Raw genomic sequence first — 23,111 nt, forward strand, 5'->3', positions numbered from 1 at the left:
ATTAACACCAAGTTCCAGCGCAGCGCCTGCCGTGCCGAGCCAGTCCCCCAAGTTATGTGTTCTGAGCCTGCTGCTGCATTTTGTTACCTTCGTATTTCTTTCTCCTTATTCATGAACGCTCCCAAGTTTTACACTACAGTCTCCTTAAAGCACATAGAAGACGTAGTGCATGAATGCATATCACACACTTTTATTCCAAACCTTAAACTAAAATGGATTGACGTTCTTCAATATAACAATATCATTCTTTGAGAGGTTAAAATCTAATGGGCTAGTAAGGAAGACGTCTCAAAAGATTTTTACAACATCCAGCCATATAAAACTAGACGTAGACACTGATCGAAGACAACATATAATAAACAAATATCGTCGTCTGATATGAAGTTCATTCCAAGATTTTAGACCATCCATCTATATTGCTTAATAGGGAAAACGACAATACTGCTCAAAGGCAAGAAAAAATAGTACACAAACGTAGTGAGTGATAATCGTCTGATATGAAAGACGTTTAAAGACACATAGATTTACACCATCCTTCCGTACAAAGAATGGACGTAGATCCTGCTCAAACACAATAAAGAATAGTATACAAATGTCTTCACTAGTGATAGTCGTCTAATATAAGAGAAGTTTCAAGATAAATAGCTTAACACTATCCTTCCGTATAAAGAACGGACGTAGATCCTGCTCAAAGGCAACCAAAAATAATTATCAAAGGAAATCTTCTATCTGTCAACGATCATCAGTTGATCAAAGAGGGGCAGCCCATTACTGCAGACCAGCAGGTGTGTGCCAAGAGCCATAACTGTCTTCCATTGATACTTTTAGAGCTTCCGGTTACAGTGGTATTCGACTACGTTATTTTTATTCTCAGTCGTTATTTTGTATCCCTAACCTTCCCAGTCAATGCTCTTTATGATTCAATGAAATATTTCATCTGTGATTTTTAATGACGGGTTACTGGATGCTTAAGCAATTATTTATTTAATTCTTCCGTTCGAATACAAAAGGTTTAATCCATTCCTCTTAGATGTCGCCGCTGTCGGCTAACGTGTCAATTTAGTTATTCATCGCCAAACAAAGCTGTTTTAAATTTGATATTTGAAAAAAGTAAAATAATGTATTTTTCGGCAGTTAATTTAAGTGTGAGCAGCTGACGTACACTGAAGTATTTTGTTTGTTATTATTGTGAGATTTCGTGTCACGTTTTTTGTTGACGATTAGAGTGGGCGATATATGTCGATTTGATAATGTGAGTTCATTTGAAATTATTATTACTACTTTTAAGAAGACTATTTTTGGCCATTTCTACAAGCCAGAATAATCCTTATATTGTCCCATAAAATCGCTTCTCATATACGTTTGTTATATTTTTATAAATAGGTTTATGGTATCATTTTTTAAATAAAAAAAGTCAACAAATCTGTTAAAATTGCTAAGGTGTGCATTAAAAAAATTGTTTTAAGTGTACTAGAAACGTAAGTAAATATAAATTTAAAAAATTAGACTAGTAGTTAAATGAATTTCTAGTAATAATGTGTGGACAATATAATGGGTAAACAGAAACTATGAGAAGAATACATGAAGTAGTCCTAATCTATACTATTATATAGAAATCTAATGATATCTCTTACTATGTGTGTGTATGTTTTACTCAACTACGTAAACATTACTGAACCGAATGTACTGAAATTTTACCTGGAAATTCTTAGGGTCTCTGGTTAACACATACAGTTATTCCTATTTCAAAAATTTATAGTTGTGTCTGTTGTGGTATATTCTTGGGTGAGATAACATATCAGAAGTCCTCTACTTAAAGTTTGCTATTGATGATGGATGATTTGAAAGAATAATAGGTTTTAGTATATTTTGCAGCGTTATATATTACAAACATAAGCTTCGAGGATTGAAATCTAACCTCTTTCTCGGGTGTCAAAACACCTAATTCGTAAAGTTAAACGTCCATAAAAAACATAAAAGTGCATAGTTTTGTGGAACTGGAAATTCAACTAATAATATACAACTATACACTTTTGACACATTTTCTAGATCATGACAACAAGACAAACGCAACATTAGCGCCAGAAATATAATTCAATCGAACACGAAAGTTAAACGTCCACAAAAAACTTAAAAGTGCACAGTTTTGTGGAACTGGAAATTCAACTAATAATATACAACTATACAATTTTGACACATTTTCTAGATCATGACAAGAAGACAAACGCAACATTAGCGCCAGAAATATAATTCAATCGAACACGAAAGTTTAACGTCCACAAAAAACTTAAAAGTGCACAGTTTTGTGGAACTGGAAATTCAACTAATAATATACAATTATACACTTTTTACACATTTTCTAGATCATGACAACAAGACAAACGCAACATTAGCGCCAGAAATATAATTCAATCGAACACGAAAGTTTAACGTCCACAAAAAACTTAAAAGTGCACAGTTTTGTGGAACTGGAAATTCAACTAATAATATACAACTATACACTCTTGACACATTTTCTAGATCATGACAACAAGGCAACGAAGTGCTCATACAAACACAAAACTTACGAAATCGCGTACGAAGCTATGGGTTAATGCTAGTAAGTTCACTACGATATTTTGTTTAAAATCATGCATTTTCAAAAAATATAAATGCAAACATGAGGAACTAACAAGGTCCAGGAAATTAAACTGAAAGGAGTTAAATGAGTATTTTCTAATAATTTAAGAATAAGTGTGCTGTTATTAAACCATACTTAATTCATGCAAAAACATATTAAATGTTACAGCATATAACGTTTAACAGTCATTCACCAAGTATATGTTTTAAAAGGAACTCGTGATTATTCAGTCCATTTACTACAGTCGCAACTTGTGCAGTCGTCTGTAAAATTATCTTGCCAAGGGTTCTTTTAAAAAGAAACACTGCAAGGGGTTAAAACAATCAGCAGTAAACTCTGTGACGGAGCGTTGAGGGTCCAGCATGATCACGTGGCCTCCGTAAAACTGGCTGGGCCTTTGTGAGGACGAGGAAATATCTCTCCCAAACTACAATCAAAAATATATACAATGTGAGGAGAAAATTCATTTTGGATTGATATACCCAATAAAAACTTTAAAAATATATGTTTTCGGTATATTTTTAAAATATGTATAACTCTATTAGAAAAATATTTATAAAAACATTTTAAAGATCTCATACTTTAAAATAAATCTCACTATCACTTAAGGGACCACGTTATATAAATAAAATTTAAATTATAATTTTTATGAAAAAAAATCCTAATATATATTTGAATATATAATAAATATATACTAGTAATATTTGCTCATGATCAGATAAATATAACTTTTTAAAAGTTGAGCAGCACAAAATAAGGAGAAATGCGCTTGCGTTCTAAAATATATTTAAAAATTGCAATTATTTTCCCACCCCCCCCCCCCCCCACCCCCCCCCCCCCCCACCCCCCCCCCCCCCCACCCCCCCCCCCCCCCACCCCCCCCCCCCCCCACCCCCCCCCCCCCCCATTGTTAAATTAGGGTAATCTTTCTCATATTGCGACTTTGGGTCACAAAATGATTCATAGAGATGTATTATTTCAGTGCAATATGGTTAAACAAGTGACTTATAGCTTACTTTGGCCAGACATTTAGTGTAGGTCAGCGCTAGGGTGCTCTAGGTGAAACTGGTGTTACTATCAGATTGTGTTCCTTTAGAGAGTGACACAGTGCACAGTATTTACTTTTAACTGTGATGAGTCTCCTGTGACTTACACACGCCATACACTTTATATTCAATTAGATCAATATTGAACTCTTGAGTAAACCTCCAAACCATGACAAACGTAAAGATTTATCTTGTAACTTGGAGGCGCAAATGCAATGACATTGTGACTGCCAGCTGAAATAGGCACTAACAAGGGATAAAACTGCATATGGTTTAGTAATTGGAGAAATAAATGTTTAAACAAAATAAGTCATATGCAGCATGATCCATACGTATCATAACAGTACATTTGTAATAAAATACACTTCTTGCTACTTCAATACCGAATTAAATTTGTAAAAAACTGTTTAAAAATACAAAATTTGCTAAATATATTAGGTTTCATGAAATCCTATAGGGCTCTCAACTAAAAGTGTACTTTGAATGGTGAATAATGCCACATAGAACATGTTATATCACCTGCTATTCTATTTTGCAGTCAATATTATTTTATTTTTGGATTACAACCATAAAATCTGCATTTAAATGTTAACGTTAAATAGACAGTATTCATACTGAGATGAATCATTCAAGGACTTACACCAAAGAAAATGTTTATAATGATTTAGTTTGAAACATTTGTGTTATTTGTAATTGATTACTTATTAATAATTTTAGTATTGAAATTAAACAAGGTTGGGCAATAGAACCCAACAATATACTCATTTTTTCTTTTAGTTATAAATTACAATAGGTATAGGATGTGATTTTTAAAATATTAATCTTATTACAGTAAATATTGTTTAAATGCCGTACAGTTCTAAAAGTTATGTTGTTATTAAGTGCAATCTTTGGTTAACATTCACAGTCACTCTTTTCGAGAGAGGACACTGATATTTCTGCGAGTTCATCAAGAGTTCTCTTTCTTGGGGTTATGATATTTGGAATTTGAGGCATATAATTATCAAGTTGTTCCAGAAGTAAATCCGGATAGTTGGGTGTGTAGTATCTTATAATTTCTTCAGGGTAGCAACCATTTATTGTGGTTATATATTCCATCAATGAGGTTCCAGGTTCGGGCTGTATTTCCTGTATCTTTTTAAGACTACCACTTGCAGCGAACTGTCTTCTTGCTCTAGAGTCATTTGGAAGAATCTTGCTAAACTGGCCAAGAGCGTATTTGACAATTTCAGTTGGAGCTTGTATGTAATAAAGGTTCTAAAGCAGCAACTTCAGTACATTTTTGTATTGTGAACTTCAGGGTAGCTTTACATTTTCCTTTAAGATCCTCAGAGGACTTTTCACTTACCATCAATTCGACAAGGCCTGTGTGAACACATTGGCTTCGGCAAGAATGACTGGCGTGTTCAGATGAGTGGTCTCCCTAGATGTCCCAGAGCCCACACTGTAGCTGCTAAGACATGGTCTTCCATTTCACAACTTAACAGATTTGAGAGAGTGGGAAACTAACCCTGAAGCTATTAGTGCAAGAGCGAATTTGTCAGAGTGTCCAGCGATGTATCCTAAAGTGACAATGGCAGGTAGGATTGTTCTTACATCTTTTTCTGAAAGTAATTTCTGTCAAAACAGCTATTCCTCCTGAGCTAACAATGAGTTGTGCAAATTGAACGTTATGTTTGGCTTATGTCACGGATAAGAGTAGTTGCATTACGTTTGACTGTCTGGTCAGGGTGGCTCATGTCTAAGAGCGCCTGTGGTAGCACCTCCGCTCCCAACAAACTGCTTCTGAGAGTTCTACAGAGTGTTTACTGATGTGACTCAATGTTTTTGTAAACTTGAGCTTTTATCTTCGCATTGTTCATTGTGGTCAGCTTTACTAAAAGCTGAGTTGCATGAGCATCAAACAATACTTTGGGCAAGGTCAATTGAGTGTTTGTGATCTCACACAATGCCAAACAAGCAGACTGCTTTAAACAGATTTTTCTGGCTCTTGCAAACACAACACCAACAAAGGCACTTACACCAGCTTTATCTACTGTTCTTGCCAGATCTGCGTTGTGGCAATGCGATATTGGACCAGGGCACAAGCAGCTGCTTCTTTAATTCCACTGTCAAAGCTTTCTAGACAGTAGATCATTGCATCGAGACCTCCGACATTTGTAACTATCTCTGCTAACTCCTGCATTATGTTTTGCTATATTTTTCAAAACAGAACATGGCTGATTTCTTGTAATAATTGGATTTTTTATCCAAGCAAAGTATAACTTTAGCAATAATTCCATGATGTGCTAGTGTAAACCCGATGTCACTATTGTGGCTAGCTAGCCTCCCCAATGCCATCACTGCATTGTTTTGTATGCTAGGAACCGGATCCGAAAGTAAAGGTGACAACAGTTCTAAAATGTTTCCTTTTACTAAATATTCAGCATTCTGAGGACGAGATGCCAATTCATTTACTGTTTGCGTGAATGTACTTCTAGATTTCTGATACTGATCCAGAACAAGAAGGATGCTTTTTGCAGTCATCACAAGTTTTGGTTATTTCATAACATTTGCCTACTAAAAATTACTACTGGTCATGTTTATCATATGTTTCAATTTTCACTGATCACAATAACTGTCTAATGTAAATAGGTTCTATTTATAAAATAGGTTTTGTTTAATTTTGAACAGCCTATAAAAACAAATAACACAAGTTATTCTGACACATCCAACTGAGAAACAACTGTAAACAATTATTTATTGTAATCTTCAGCTGGACAAACATTATTTTCCTGTGTTGGGACATCACCATACTAGTATTCTAAATAAATATTATCATATTGCAAAAGAAATTTAGGATTACAGTTTCGTCTTTTTGCTATATTTTCTTATTATATTATTTAAAACACCATAATTTTAATTGTACACAACAAAAATGAAATTATATATACATATTGAAAAAAGGGTGTTCTCCATCCCCTTTTTACAACTTCTGTGGCTGATAGTACTGGTACTCATCATTCCAAACAAAAAATGTCCTTTAAACATAGTTCGAGAAATGTCTATTTTAACCACTAGCCACCATTTTGTATAAAGATTAATATCTCTAGAACTACTACAGCCACATATACCGAATTTTGTATGGGGCACACCACACACATATATTTCTTATGTGCGTATGTATGTCATGGAACTCCTAAATGGCCTTGGCTGGACTGATTTTAATGAGATTTTTGTGTGTGTTCAGGTAAATCCGAGAATGGTTTATATATACAAATTAAATTTAGAAGATAAAAGTGTTCAAAGCGCTTGCACATTATTAACTACAATTACGAGACAGTTACGTATATTAAATAGCCAAACACATTTGAAGGGACTAAGTCAAGATGTATATTTGTCCTTAAAATAAAGTTCTAGTTGAACTTAAAGCTTGAGTGTTAGACCACTTTATAATCAAGTACATGTATGTGTTACCATACATCTATTTATAATTTTGTTGTTCGCAGTACGCCTCAGCCTAACATAAATTTAAAATCCTCCATAATTCAATTTGTAAAATTTGAGCAGCAATGACCATCATGACGTAATTACGAGGTCCTTCCAGAAAAGTAAAGAACGTTTTGTTATAGAGTCAATAAAAACAAAAGATAAGAGCATGAAAATTTATTTATATAAATACTTAATAAACTTACTCTATTTTTTCTACAAAATCGCCGGAACTGTCAAGGCACTTGTTGTAGCGTGGGCACCAGTTTTTCTATACCGACGTTATACTGTTCTGCTGCCAAGGAATGAAAGCCACGTTTTTACTCCTTCTTTGAGGTCTTCGTCACCCAAAAAGTTTTTTCCGCCTAAAAACACTTTCAAACTTTGGAAACAAGTGATAGTCACTCGGAGCCAGATCTGGACTATACGGAGGGTTGTCCGAAGATTTGCCATTTGAAAGAATTGAGTTCTGCTTTGGTTCGTGCACTGCAATGAGGCCGAGCATTGTCGTGGATCAGCACCACTTCGACGACAGCATTCCGCGTCGTTTGTTCTGAATAGCGCGGCGAAGCCGATGCAAGGTCTCGATGTAGGCCTCTGAGTTGATTGTTTCGCCTCTCGGCATGATACTCCACATGGATTAGGCCTTTTCGGTCCCAAAAAAAACTGTTGCCATCAATTTCCTGGTGTTCAAATTTGGTTTTTCTTTCCTGTTTTTTGTTGGTGAATTCGAGTGATGCCATTCCATTGACTGGAGCTTTGTTTCCGGGGTTCGATAGGAAACCCAAGCTTCGTCACCCGTTACGATGCGGTCTAAGAAACGCATCACCTTCTTCGTCATACTGAGTCAAAAACTCAAGAGCTGCTCCCATCCGTTTAGTCTTGTGGACATCAGTAAGAATCTTAGGCACCCAACGAGCACACATTTTCTGATAACCAAGACGTTCAGTCACTATTTCGTGCAAAAGCGACCTTGAAATTTGTGGAAAAAATTCCACTAGACCACTCAAAGTGAAACGACGGTTTTGTTGAATTTTTCCATCAACTTTCGCTGCCAACTCGTCAGTAACGAGTGACGCCTTCCACTTCGTTCCTCGTCGTGCACATTAGTTTCGACCTTCCTTAAATTGAATGCACCATTTTCTCACTGATGACTCGTTCATCGCATTGTCACCGTAAACTGCCTTAATTTGCCTATAAATTTCAATAGGTCGAACATTCTGTGCATTCAGAAAACCGTATCACACTACGCAGTTCTAACTTGGCGGGATTTTCAATTAACGCCGCCATTTTAAACTTTCACAGGAGACGCAAACGTGACCTCACGGTACCGCTACTCAGCTCACACTGAGGGAGAAGGTGTGGTTAACGAACAAGCTATCTACCGCGGTGGTGGGGAACTGCGCCGCCCGTGGATGCGCAATCGTTCTTTACTTTCTGGAAGACCCTCGTATTTATTTAATGTTACTTAAATTATTCTGTTTATAAAATTAACTTGATGTTTTGTCATACCTTACATATTAGAACTGTTGCAATAGATGATTTTATTTTTGTTACAATTATTCAAAACTGCATCTACATATCCTGATCCTAATAATATTATGAATATGAAAGTACCTTTGTTTATTTGTTTTGCTTTGTTTTTATGCATAAACTATTTAACTGATTACGTTGAAATTTGACATAGACATTCTTAGCATCCCCTGGGATGAATACAGGCATATTCTTATTTAGAAAATTCATCCTGACCTACCCCATTGGTCTTTAAATTTGAGACAGAATCACTCCTTGGTCTCTAAAGTTATGAAATATTAATTAAAAGAGCATTTCTAATGTAATCAACTGTTCTGTGTTAATATTGTTTATTATTTTCAATGTTTTACATATATAGTGAGTACAAATAATTTTTACACCGTTTTTTTAGATTTCAGCGATTTGGTAAGTATTAACAAATGCCCCGAAACATAAGATGATCAGAATTTGACACCGAAGACTCCCTTTGAAGCAGTCAGCAAGAACTATGCTAGATAAAAGTTCGCTGGACCGTGCTTTTGAATTAATGTGTTAATCCTAGCTCTAAATGTTCTAAAATTTTAACAATAGTTTTCAGTTTATAAAGAAGCAAATGCGTAGTGTTGTTGTTAATTTAATTTTAGCTGTACATTTTTTATCAAATATTAGATGGGAATCGCTGGGTAGTGGAAGACACAGCTGGGCTCATCTTGAACATTCCGTCTGCAGCGCAGGTAGTGTGTGCCGTTGTCAACACAGGCGCCTGCCGCAGAACTTGTTCCTGCTCGTGACTAACCGCTGTACACTCTGATCGTCTAGGCTCTACCAACCTCCAGATTCTTCACTGCCATTTACCTACTTGCCCATCTTGTGGCTTGCAGAGTTTGTCTGAGCCTGTGTTTTTAAAACTAGGCCTGCATGTCACTACTATAGAACTTATCTAATCAATAAAATTGTGATGACACATGGTATGTTTGCAATAAATGTGATTGAGGAAATGTTTACAAACTCAGAGAATCTTGACGGTGACACAGAAACTCTAGTTACTAACATTTCTAAAAGTTTATTTACCAAGGTATTTTATCATGAATGTGGTAGGAGTGGGTTTACCAAAATTTGAAAAACTTTAATAATTTAAACCTAAATACTAGAAAAACTAAAACTCATAAAAAGGTTAAATAGCTACGTATAGTAAATGATACATCCTATGAAAGATTGCTTAACCCTTTGAGGACCAGAGTCAAAAGCTAATATGAGCCATAACTACATAATTTTGAAACACTTTCTACTATAATTGGATGGTACTCAATTAGGGACTTGTATTCAATATATCCTTTATGTTTTTTGGAATGAAGGCATGTAAAACTACAAGTATTCTACTAAAATAAAATTTGTTCTCACAAAATATTTAGAAAAATGTTGAATAACATTTTTTTCTCAATAAAACAAAAATTTGTACTATGGAAAACACTACATTTTCTTTCCCATTACATGAGTAAGAAAAAAAATATTGTTATTTAGGTAATAAATAAAGTAATGGTATATATTTTCACAAAACAATAAATCTCCTTTATGAAATGTAGGCAATTATAGTTACTTAGATAATAAAACAGGCCTCATTAAAAATAAAAACTAACAAAATGTTTAACCTATAACGGCAAAAAATAAAATAACACAGCACACTGCCACAACTAAATAAACCATGTAAATCAGTACTGAAACAGCAGACGGCAGCTATTGCCACTGGCCTCTCAACTAAGTTATTGTTTTGTTACATGGTTATAATAATCGTAAATAAGGACTATTTGGGCTGAGAACATGTAAAATCAATATTAGTAAATTAAAATATTAGTAATAACATTTAATATAACGTCAGCACCAACAATTTAAAATACCATGTGATAGCTGGTCTTATTCACGTAATAGTGGTAATCCACAAATTGACCATCTGATATTTTTAGAATATTATTCTGCCGGCCAAAAAATGCACGTCTGGTCCTCTAAGAGGGTTTAAAAGAAACTTTTTTTGGTTTATAGTTTCTATATACCTCTCTCTAACTGTTCAGATATGACAGCCTCAAAACATAATTTAAAACGTGAATAAATAATAACAAAATTCAAATAATTTCCATCCAATAAAAAAAGCAAATATCAACATCATTTTAATCTTAGTATGTCAGGATTAAAAATCACCCCTATCCCCAAATTGGGCCATTTACGAGCATTATAAAATTTTACAAATAATTTCAAATAATAAATAAATGAGTTCCTAGAGTCAAATTTTGGGGTTTAGAAAGTGTTATAGTTATTTGGTATGATCACTATCCATAAGGCAAAATTGGTCTACCTCTACCTCCTTGCATATAAATATTCCTTGTAATTTACTCAACAAGAAAAATATATTATATAGTGTATACTACTTTTACTTAAATAGTTGGCAATTAATAAAACATTTGAGAGATTAGCAAAGTTATGTCTCCCATTACAGATTTTTCAACTGCTGGATCCAAAGTTTAATAGCATTAAGAGCAGAGCTGAGGTAAGCTATTTAAAACTATTTTTTAACATACTAGAAGCTTTTTTAATATTCTAAAGTAAAAAATATGTAGGGTTAAGGTATGTGATAACAGCTGATTTTAATGTAAATATAATGCAGAAATCTCAAGATACTGAATCATTCCTTAATTTATTATGATCTTTTGATATGTACTGTTTGAATGAGGAGCCTACTAGGGGTCAGGCATGTTTAGACAACATAATTACAAATGTCGATAGATATAGGATCAGGTTTTGTGTAATAGAACCGCATTTTTCTGATCATGCTGGATTATATGCACAGTTTCATGAAATTAATGTTAAAAAAATAAAGGCACAAACACTTTTCAAAAACTATAAGAGACTTAAATCCTAGAGCATATTCGCTCTTAAGAAATAGATTATCACAAATTGACTGGAATCAACTGGATAAATGTTCAAATGTGGATCAAGCTTATGACCACTTCAATTTGTTACTGACAAATTCATTCAATGAATGCTGTAAATCTAAAGAGATAAAAGTAAGTACTTTTAAAAGGCCAAAAATAAAAGGGTATACACCAGAGTTAAAGAAATTTAGAGAGTTTGTCACAACATTCTATGATAAGTATAAGAATAGCAAGGGTACATCATATGAAATAATGTATAAAAAAGAATATCTAGATGCAAAAAAGCATATAAAAATAAAATTGCCTCTACTAAAAAGCTTGCAAATGAAGAATATATTACAAATTCCTCTAATAAATGTAAGGCTGCATGGAACCTGATCAAAACAGAGTCTAACTGTAAAAAAAGAAATCAAGAAATATTAATTAATTCCAATGTTTTTAACAACTATTTTGTGAACGTCGTGAGTAACTTAAATGTAACCACTGTTAAGGATGTATCGTATAAACCAGCCATAGAATTAGTAAATAACTTTACTCAGGGTCAAAATAGGGTCTGTAAAGTCTTTAAGTGGCGTAAAATTAAACCTATTGATGTTATTAAGTATGTCTTGCAGTAAAGATTGTTATGGTTTATTTAATGGTGTAGTCATGAAGGAAATTATTGACGTTATAGTTGAACCATTGACATTTCTTTTTAATATGATGCTAGAACAAGGTATATATCCTAAAGCGCTTAAAGTAACAAAGGTGACTCCAGTTTACAAGAGGTGAAAAATTAAATGAATCTAGCTACCGACTAATTTCGTTAGTCCCTATAGTAAGTAAAATATTTGAATCGTGTGTTAAGGAACAGTTAAATACATTTCTTATTGCAAATCATTTTTTTTTTGTGCTGAACAGTTTGGATTTGTGCCCGGTAAAAATACAATTAAAGCAGTAGAAAATATGGTAAATGAAATACTAATAAACTTTGAAAATAAATTGTTATCCTCGGCATTATTAATTGATTTAACAAAATCCTCTGATTGTATTTGTCAGAAGCTTTTGTTTAAAAAATTGTTTGTTTATGGTATCAGGGACAGAGAGCTAAGGCTGCTGCAGTCCTACTTGACTAATAGAGAGCAAATGGTTGTCCAGGGGAGTGACAGATCTAGTTTAAAAAAGATAGAAAGTGGTGTTCCACAAGGATCTGTCCTTGGCCCCCTATTTTTTACAATTGCTGTCAATGATTTGGGTACTAACTTTCCTTGCACAACAATACTATATGCATATGATACTACACTTCTCAACAGTAATCACCATCTGGATGTATTAATAAGAGAAGAGAGCCAAGCTTTTGAAAGGGCCTTAGAATGGTTTGCTAAAAATTTCTTTGTAGTAAATGACAAAAAAAACAGAAAAAAATAATATTTTCATTAAACCATACAATTTACAAAGATATCAAACCAGTTAAGTTATTAGGTATACATCAAGACCCAACACAGGTAATAGATGTATACCTGTGTCAAGACAGTAGGTTGAGTTGGGATTGCCATGTGGAGCAACTATGTAAAACATTGTCCTGAGTTGTGTTTCTTCTTAGGAAACTAAGAAACTGTATTACTGCAGATAAGTTGTTAACTGCTTATTATGCATTTTCCCATTCCCACATAAGATATGGAATAACTCTATGGGGCAACTGTTGTAGTGCACAAAATGCTTTCACATAGCAAAAAAAAGGCTTTAAGAGCAATCAAGAATGTTTCTGATAGAGTCATGTTTATCAATTTTCAAAGAATTTAAAATAATGACTCTTCCAAATCTGTATATTTATTGCTACTTGATCGATGTAAAGGATTCTTTAAATACCCTTCCTACAAGAAAATAGACTCAAGATTATTTTACTAGGAAAAACCATCTTCTTGACTTAGCATTAGTTAGATTAGAAAAAACCAGAAGTAGTCATATATGTATGAAAATTAAATTATTTAATACACTGCCTAAAAATGCATGGGATGTGCCCTTGAAACAGTTAAAAAAAGTAATAGATAGATGGTTGAAGGATAATATTTTTTACTCCATTGACAAATGTTTTGCCTGTGATATTGGTACATTAAGTTTTTGCCGTCTGAATTTTTAATTATGTGTTTGTCTTGTTTCAATAGCTGTTATATGTCTATGTTATTATTTTAAATTTTATTTTAGTATTAGTATTTTTAATCAAAAATCACTTGTATTGTCTAAATGTGTTTGTTTCAATAGCTGTTATATGTCTATGTTGTTATTTTAAATTTTATTTTAGTATTAGTATTTTAATCAAAAATCACTTGTATTGTCTAAATGATTGTCTGTAGAACAAAGTTTATAATATATTTTAATTAGGCCATTGTTATTTTGTAATATTTTATTGTTCATTTGTTATTATATTGTATATTAATCAATATATAACTGTAATTGTTAGTAAGTATGAACAGAGCAATTATAAGCCTATGACTTTGTCAATTACACAGTTTGTGTTTAAAGACAATAAAATCTTCATGATTCTTAAAGCTGAAATGAGAAAAAAATTAAAATCGGGTTTTTTCATATAAAATAGGTTTTCTCATTTCAGCTATCTTAGCCCTGCTCTTTACACACACACACACACACACACACGCGCGCACGCACACACACACACACACACACACACACACACACACAAAATTTGTATAAGTGGCAATAGCCTAAGTTAATTTCAATAAACATTTGAATCACAAAAGTACTTCCTCCGCCGGGACTCAAACCCGGATCTCTCACTTGCCAGGTGAATGTGCTACCATTACACCACAGAGCCCTTACTTTTTACTATTCAATTATTTTGTATTTATATACATATTTATTTATATATATATAAATTCTAATAAACCCAAAAATGGTATTACATATATTGGTATTAGTTCTAGATGTTCAAAGGGTGGAATAAATTAAATACTTCATTTTCTCTGACAAAGTTGTATATATATACAGTCTTTAACACCTATTGGTACATAGTTACAAAAGTGTTTATATTTTTACCTAAACAGAAATGGTTTCCCTTCATAAAGTATAGAATTTAATACCACAACAAAGTACCTATTGAGTGCAATTTTATTTTAACAAACAAAAACATAGCTCTAACTTATCAAGTAACTGGAAATTGTACAACACTCAGTAGGAGACAAATTCGTCACATTTCCCAATTCATAAATTAAACACTAATCTAAAAGTGAGCTAACCTTCTGTCAGTAACAACTGAATTTCAAATTAATAATTAATCTATGAAGGGGCAGTACAAATTAATAACACATATTTACAAAATCACCACCGATCGATATCAGTACTTGAATATAATACATGAGACAGTCCTATTGTACGATTTACAACATTCATTAATCCATATATAGTAATCCACTTAACCTGTGACAAGATAAACCGCTGGGTTGTTTTAATGAGTATGTACAAAAATGATAAAAAACCACTTCATATTGTCACATATAAAAAAAGTCGTAAAAAAGTATATTTACAAGAGGTTTCACATAGGAATACACAGGTTCACATGCTTATTAATTTTTTTTATAGAATCACAACTTTTTCATTTCTACTTAGCACATCTTCCACATTATAATGTATTAAATAAAATAAAATGAAAACATCGCTTAGTTAAGACAATTGTAGAAAAAAATTACAAGCAGATCTGAACTGATAATGTAATAAAAATATTGTAACAACACTAACAAACAGTATGACGAATTTGAGGGATTACAAAAAAACTATTCAAAAGATAAAATTAAAAACTCTTTAATCATTTATTCTTCAGGATTAAAGGAAATGTTGTTTAAACAAAGCAGGACAAATGTATTGAAATAGAATACAGAAAAATATAGTTTATTAACAAGAATACAAGACTTTTTATTTTCCTTCAGCAATATACAAATACTACAATGGATATCAACAAAAACATTGAGTTTAATTATAAAAATAGTATTATTAGGAAACTAAGTTGTAATTCAGTAAAGAAAGAAAACTGTGATCATTGTGCAACGGTTTGATAAATTTCTTTACACAAACAGCTTTTAATGTCTGGGCTGAAAACCACAGCTGATCCAAGATACAGTGAAAGTGCATAGAAATACGGCACACACTTACTTTTTAAAACTATAATTTTTAGGTTGCCACATACAGTGCTGCTTAGCTGTGGAGAAGATCAATATACTTTCTCAAAATGCATTTTGGAAATATGGAGAAAAATTAAAATGTAATATAGTTATTAAAAAAAAAAAACAGTTTCAATTTAAAAATTAGAGATAAAACATCATTCATTAGCTGATACAATGTTCTGAGGAAAATGTTTAAGAACCCACTTTCTATCAAACAAATTTGATTGAAAAGTTGTTCAGTTTATATTGACATGTGATATCTATATATCTTAACCCCTTTTGTGGCTAGGTTGTGAGTGATGATCCTTACTAGTGCGAAAATTGCTAGAGTTACTGACATACACCACAAACTTGCTACAGACTCTCTTTCATCTTTATTAAGAGTTATTATGGTTATAATCTAAATGTTAAAGTCTAGCATTTTTTATCCTTTCCCTTATGCTAGTTGGCACAACTGGATTTTCCTAATTCCATTTTTGTGACATTTGTTTTAACTGACCACAGTGCAAAAATTGTGCCATAAATAGTTTGTTATTTTGCAAGAAATATTTTGTTCTTGTTCTATATACAAACGAATATCAGCAAATTCATTCAAGCAATTGAAAAAGTTTTACTTTGCTTACTAGACAAAAAAATCCTCATAATAAGTGAGAACTGGAATGTTAAAAAAAATGGTTTATTTACTATAAAGAAACAGAGTTTTAGATGTTTACTATTTTATTTATAGCACAGAAGCAACATCATTAGATGTAACTCTAGTAAAATTGTCTCTTGTATATTGATGTAGCTAACCAACAAAATGTAACGTTTTTGTGCAACAAAGGAAAATAAAATTTATTTGTATACACATTTTTGTTTTTTACTGTAAATATACTTTAAATTATAAAAATATTTTATAGGTACATTACTTTAGTTAAAAAGCTGTAGTTTTGGTTTTGTTTATTGATTATAAATTTCAAATTTTGTAAAGAAGTTATTATATTAATATATACATACATATAATACTTCTTTTAAATCCCCGTTTATTCTTTACAACATAGTTAAAGTTGATGTAAGACACTTAAAATAAAGATACAGTGACATTTTCTTTAAAACTCAATACTCAATGTGGCACACAACTTTTCACACAAGAATTGGTAAAATGCCATGGCAATAAAAGGGTGAAGGCCTTGGCATTACTATCGACCTTCAATCTTTTAACTAGCTAATTATAATTAGTTGCATTTGAATTTTATTTGTCTAACTACTCTTATTAATCTAAATAGACTGTTTTCCTTATCTGCTTCTTACATAAAATCAAGATCATGAGTTTGTCATTGCTTGGCTACCATTGTTCAAATCAAGAAAAAACTATATACCAATATTTTTTTTCAACTTCTATTACAAGCAGCTGGCATTTATCTTGCAAGTCGGTAATAAATCCATGGAAACCAATGAGAAGAGCAAACAATACCTCAACTGATTACTCACAACGTAGTTAACCCTAGAAGTGTGGAACCAGCATATTTTATGTCGGTTGTAATTTATGTGTGTTGTGCGGAACCAGCATATTGTATGTCGGTTCAGTTTTTCATTAAAAATAATTATTTATCTTCAAACAATCACCATGTTTTTGGTATCATTGAAATTGTGAGATTCCACTCTACAATTTTCATATAAACTTTTATTTTCTAACTTCAATATTACGGTCGTGGTGAAATGTTTTCTGAAGAAGTCATCATTTGAGTTAAATTTCGCGGGTGGCCGGGTCAAAGAAATACGTCATTTTAAACCAATCACAGCAAGTTACGTATTGCCTGCAAACAGTGCTGCTATATGTCAATAGACGCGGAATGAAATATTCTTTCTTCCAGTGCAAACAGAAAGTCATTAGAACGAATAGTTGATTTACTATGAATATTCTAAAAAGGGACAATTCTAAAGTTGTAAACCAGCATATTTTATGCTGGTTAGTATAATAAAATTCACACAGTTATTTATTGTCAATAAAGAAAATAAAAAAAACAGTGTAAAGTGAAAGAAACGATCTACCGGTACAATCTTTCAACGGTAAATTTAGTTCAGTAGGTTTCCGGCAGTGCGAAACAAAAGAGATGAATCACGGCTTCGCATCAAGACCAACCCAACCCACCCCTGTCGGCCATTGTTGACCATTTTATTTCACCACGAGTTTATTTTGTTACCGATTTTCATAATTTCGGTCTCTATTTTTTTCAGGTTGAAATACTCAACTGCATAAATACATATGAAATGACAAAAACATTATAAAACAATGTTATTTTGAACTATAATATCTATTGTTTATATATTGTCAAAAATTTTACAATGCAAGGTTTTACAATATTTGACGCACAACAATTATTTTTTACTCAATTTCAAAAATTATTGAGTGTATTTCTTTCAAACATTATGTGCTAACATTATATAACAAGTAAAAAATTTTTAAAAAATGTTTTCATATTTTTTTTTACATTGCAAACCAGATTATTTTTTATGAGTAAATTCTTCAACGTGGGACTGTTAACAAAAAATGTCATAACTCAGTTCCTTCTCAAAGTATTTGAACATATGTTATATTTTATTTTAGCTAAACAAACATACATACTAAGGGTATATTCAAAAATTACATAAACATAAAGTAAAGTGAACATTTTTAGCTTGTTTCTGAATTTTGTTACAAAATATTTTCATTTTTCAAAAGATTTTTTTTTTGTAAGCTTATAATAAAATAATAGTTTATTTTGTTGTTGTTTACTTTTAGTGTTTTCAAATAGCATGTATAATTTACAATATAAAACTGTTTCATATAAATACATAGTCACATTTGGAGGTAAAAAAAATGAAAAGCCCAAACCCTTGTACATTTTTGTAAATTTTCGCTTTTGTAAAAAACAAATGGCAAAATTACAATTTTCGTTTAATAGACATTTTTAATATATTTTCTAATTTGGCATAGAATTCTCTACATTTTATACATTTAACATTTTGACCTTACTGTAATATTTCAATACCTTACAGAGGTCCAAACTTGAAATTTTCATATAAAACTTTTTGCAATTTCTCAATATTTTCATGAAAATATATACTAAACCAAAGAATATCAAAAGATTTATTCCTATTTCAAATAGTACAACTTCTGAGAAGAAAAACTATATATAACAATATATGTTTTCTTGATATTAACTATTTTTTACGAATTTTTTAAAAAACCCTTGCAACACGTCAAAAATGGACTGACGTTTTATCTTTGGTAACATGGACACACTTCTAGGGTTAAGTACTGAAATACCTCTAGTCCGTAAACAAATAATTAGTAGTAGAAATTTAAATAATAATTACGATAGTTCTAGTTAGTAGAGAGGAGAACTTGAATTTTAAGTGCTGTAATGGTCTATAGGACTTTGCATCACATCGAGATCTAATTTTTACCTCATTTTCACGTTATGAGTACATTTGTTAAGATATTCATTATTTTTCTCATTTATTGAGCCACTACAGGTTGCAACACAGTTGATCAACCTTATGCGACTACTTCCAGTTGACTCTATAAGAAGTATTTATGTTTTTTGTAACTAAACATCAATATGTTATAATCTTTTATTTTATAGATTTAGATATGTCATACTTTCTGTACGATATTTCTATTACTAGCCACCAACCTCTAAATGTCATTAAAAATATTATTAAAATTGTACATTTATTATTCAGAACACGACATTTTTAATCTAACAGTTCATTTATATAAAGTTAAAGAACTGTGTAGTTTTATAACTACTAAAAAAACCATGAGACTTCAGAAAATTACAATGACTTTAAAAATTAAAACAAACAGTTTTCTTATAATGCACCCATAATTAAGTATAATAATGTTCACTTGTTAATTACTGAAGATGAAATTTATAGTATATTTAATTAACAGTTAGCAACAACGTCAATGGATAACAATAAATTTTAAGCACAACCAATGTGATTCAGCTAACAATACACATCACACTGAATAGATCATATTTAACTTTATCAAATGTAAATACCAGGACCATGCTTGCAAAGAGTTTTCTGCAAATAACATTTTTAATTTTGTTTAAAAATTCATAAAATATTAGTAAAACTACTTTATGTGATGATTTTCAAATTAACAATAAACAATAAGTTATGGTAAGATAAATATTGTCTTAACTCAACTTAGTTAAGACAATTTGTAGAAAACCAGCAAGACTTACCTAAACGGAGAAATGGAAAGTACACACAAGATCTCACAATAAGTATTGATGTATTGCTGTTACTATTGGCTCCTTAGAGCAGGTGGGAGGGTTGAAAGTTAACAAAAAATGTAGGTGAAATGAAACCATTAGTACTGGTGAAATTCAATGTTTACTGTGACTTTACACTCCATTCCACTTGTTCTTGCTCCATTTAGATAAGTCTTGCTGTTTACTCAAGTTGTTTTAACCTTCCTGAATTGGAGCCTTTCTCAAATCTGAAACGATTCACTTATTTAATTAAAGGCATACTCATATTTGTAATAAAATTAGAATAATCACAGAGATGTTTTCATTTATACCCCAATATTAGTCACGACTGATTACAAGATGTGACTGATCACTGCACAGAACACATACATAATGTGAACAATTAGAAAGCGTTTTACACAATTCCCATTTAATCTTCCTTAAATGAGTTATTTATCATGTCATTTTTTACCAGTCTTGGGATACGATAATGTTTCAAGTCTTTCTTTTTCAAAGGTCCACCCATATGTGCAAGAGTTAAATCGTCTAGTTCTTTATCAACCATCCCATCCTCTTCTTGCAGTTCTTCCTCCTCATCTTCCATTACATAATCTTCTTCATCTATTTCTTGATCTTCATGATCCATATTTGGGTCTAAAAATTGATCTGGATCTTCATCATCTTCGTCATGATGTCCGATCTCACCTTCTTCCATTTCTTCATGTTCATTTTCCATTTCATCATTATATTCTCCATCATCCTCCATCATGTCATCTTCTTCTTCATCGCCCATTTCTTCCTCTTCTTCTTCATCGTCTTCATCTTCCTCCGTACCAGAGTATTCTACTAAGTGTTTACCCTCTGGCCTCAGATTCAGCAATGGAAGATTGAGGGCCTCTATGTCAATGCCTTGTTCTTGCATCAATCTGTGCAGTAATTGTTGTATATCATAGCGCTTCCTACTGACAATATCTGCTTTAAACCAGTCTTGTAGTTGTTTTATTGGGATGTGGTAGTCTGTTACTGGCCACTGAAATCAAATATAAATAAATAACTAACAAGACAATTGTGCACTACATTCAACTTGTAATAAATTATGCAGTAATAAGTTTCATCAAAATATTGACATACAAATCTGATATGAAAATAGCAAGTCTAACCTATTTGAATGAATGGTAAAGTTACATATGATGTCACAATTATGTGTAAAATATAAATTATTATGTGTAACTTTACCAGTTCTTCATTCAAGTGAATATTGCTAGGTTCTTATCAAATGTGTTAACCTTTCTTTAAGAGTGTTTAGTAAATCTGTTAGGTACACAGATCTGTTGTGCACATACATGCACAAAATCATAAAACACATAATATCAAGTTCACCATACTAAATTCTCAAAATGCAATTTAGAAAAAACTGTTCTTATCACCTTGTTTTCCCTTGGACTAGTAAAAATAGTTTGTTATATAGATTCAAAATACAGAAGAAATATACAAAAGAAAGAAATATTTATTATTCTGTTTGTTATATAGCTTAAAAATACAGAAAAAATATACAAAAGAAAGAAATATTTATTATTCTGTTTGTTATATAGCTTAAAAATACAGAAGAAATATACAAAAGAAAGAAATATTTATTATTCTGTTTGTTATATAGCTTAAAAATACAGAAGAAATATACAAAAGAAAGAAATATTTATTATTCTGTTTGTTATATAGCTTAAAAATACAGAAGGAAATATACAAAAGAAAGAAATATTTATTATTCTGTTTGTTATATAGCTTAAAAATACAGAAGAAATATACAAAAGAACAAAATATTTATTATTCTGTTACTAAATGTTGACATATGGCATTGTACTTAGTCTCATTTATACATAATAATACGAATAAACATAAGATTTTCTATATTAATTTTATTTTTTTACAGCTGGTAAAAGCTATTAGCCAAATATGAGATACAACTTTTATGCAGATTTTTAATATTTTGCACTAACATATTCACTCAGTATTACAAATATTTACTTTTTACTTTTTTGAAACTTGGTAAGTTATACTTGTTCTTTCTTATGTAAGGAACAGTGAAAAAGTTACAATTAAAAAATTACTTGCTGAAATAAAAAAAAATTGTAATTAAAAATCTTATAACATTTTATCAACTAAATAAATAAGTCATATCCTACTTTTCCCTCATCACATTAAGTTAATTTCTGAAAAAGTTGTTAATTATTTTGTGGAACACTACACAAATACCAAGCATAAAGAATTAACTCAGTTATACAGGTACTTTTTTAAAATTTGGTATGTTTGTCTCTATGTACATACAGAAAAATAAAAATGATGCATAGATATCAATTAAGATCCATAACATTACAATTGTTTTGTTCAAAAATTTAAAAAATTAAATTTTTGTTTCTAATATCTTTTTTATTAAAACATTTTAACAGCTTTTATTCGCTAAATAAATTAATAACAGTATTACTTAATTTAACTTCACAAGCACTACTAGCATGAATTAAACATGAACTACATGCTGGGTAGTGGCAGGAGAGACAGTGATGGTGTGGAAATGTCCAGTACACATAGTCTGCCACTAACCCACCCATCTGCTAGTAATCTCTAGCATTAGTCTATTATGTGTGCATGTGTTTTTGTTTATTTTGTTTTAAAAGTTTTAATGTTCTGTGTTCATTGTGGTTTTGAGTTCCAAGAAAAAGAACACGTTTTAACATCAAAAAATTGTAATATTTCCATAATAATATATATAACACGCTGCTAATAATATGAAGTTACCATAATTAATTTTTGTAGTTACATACAGACAAAGTGTTGTTTTCAAAACACATACATATATATTTTCACTTTGCATATTGCCAATCACGTCATTTGCGAACAAACGTAGGTGACTCGCAGCAATGCAAGTATATAAATACAGAAAATATAAATTGCAAGGCAAATAGTATTTAAAAAAACTAAGAAAATTTGCTATATAAGTTACCCATCTACGGTTTTCAAATACCAATTACGACAAAAACATTTTTAATGATCACTAATTTGCGTACTGTTAATCAGATAACCCCACATACATGCTCCAAACCATAAACAAAGAATACAAGAATGTCAAGTAAAATATTGTACATAAAATCATATTTCTTTAGTAT

The 23,111-nt window shown here is 31.4% G+C and overlaps 1 protein-coding gene and 1 pseudogene across 1 annotated transcript in view; both read right to left on the reverse strand.

The window, feature by feature from the left end:
• Positions 1-4,329: 4,329 nt before the first annotated feature.
• LOC124358448 lies at positions 4,330-5,851 on the reverse strand (annotated as a pseudogene).
• A 13,456-nt stretch (positions 5,852-19,307) lies between these two features.
• LOC124358449 (sentrin-specific protease 6-like) overlaps positions 19,308-23,111 on the reverse strand; it is a 36,653-nt gene continuing 32,849 nt past the window's right edge. Inside the window, exon 13 of the mRNA XM_046810744.1 lies at positions 19,308-20,983. Coding sequence (XP_046666700.1) covers positions 20,384-20,983 — 600 coding nt within the window. The 3' untranslated portion in view covers positions 19,308-20,383. The remainder of the gene's footprint in view (positions 20,984-23,111) is intronic.

Source organism: Homalodisca vitripennis, chromosome 3 (assembly GCF_021130785.1).
Source record: "Homalodisca vitripennis isolate AUS2020 chromosome 3, UT_GWSS_2.1, whole genome shotgun sequence".
NCBI lineage: Eukaryota > Metazoa > Arthropoda > Insecta > Hemiptera > Cicadellidae > Homalodisca > Homalodisca vitripennis.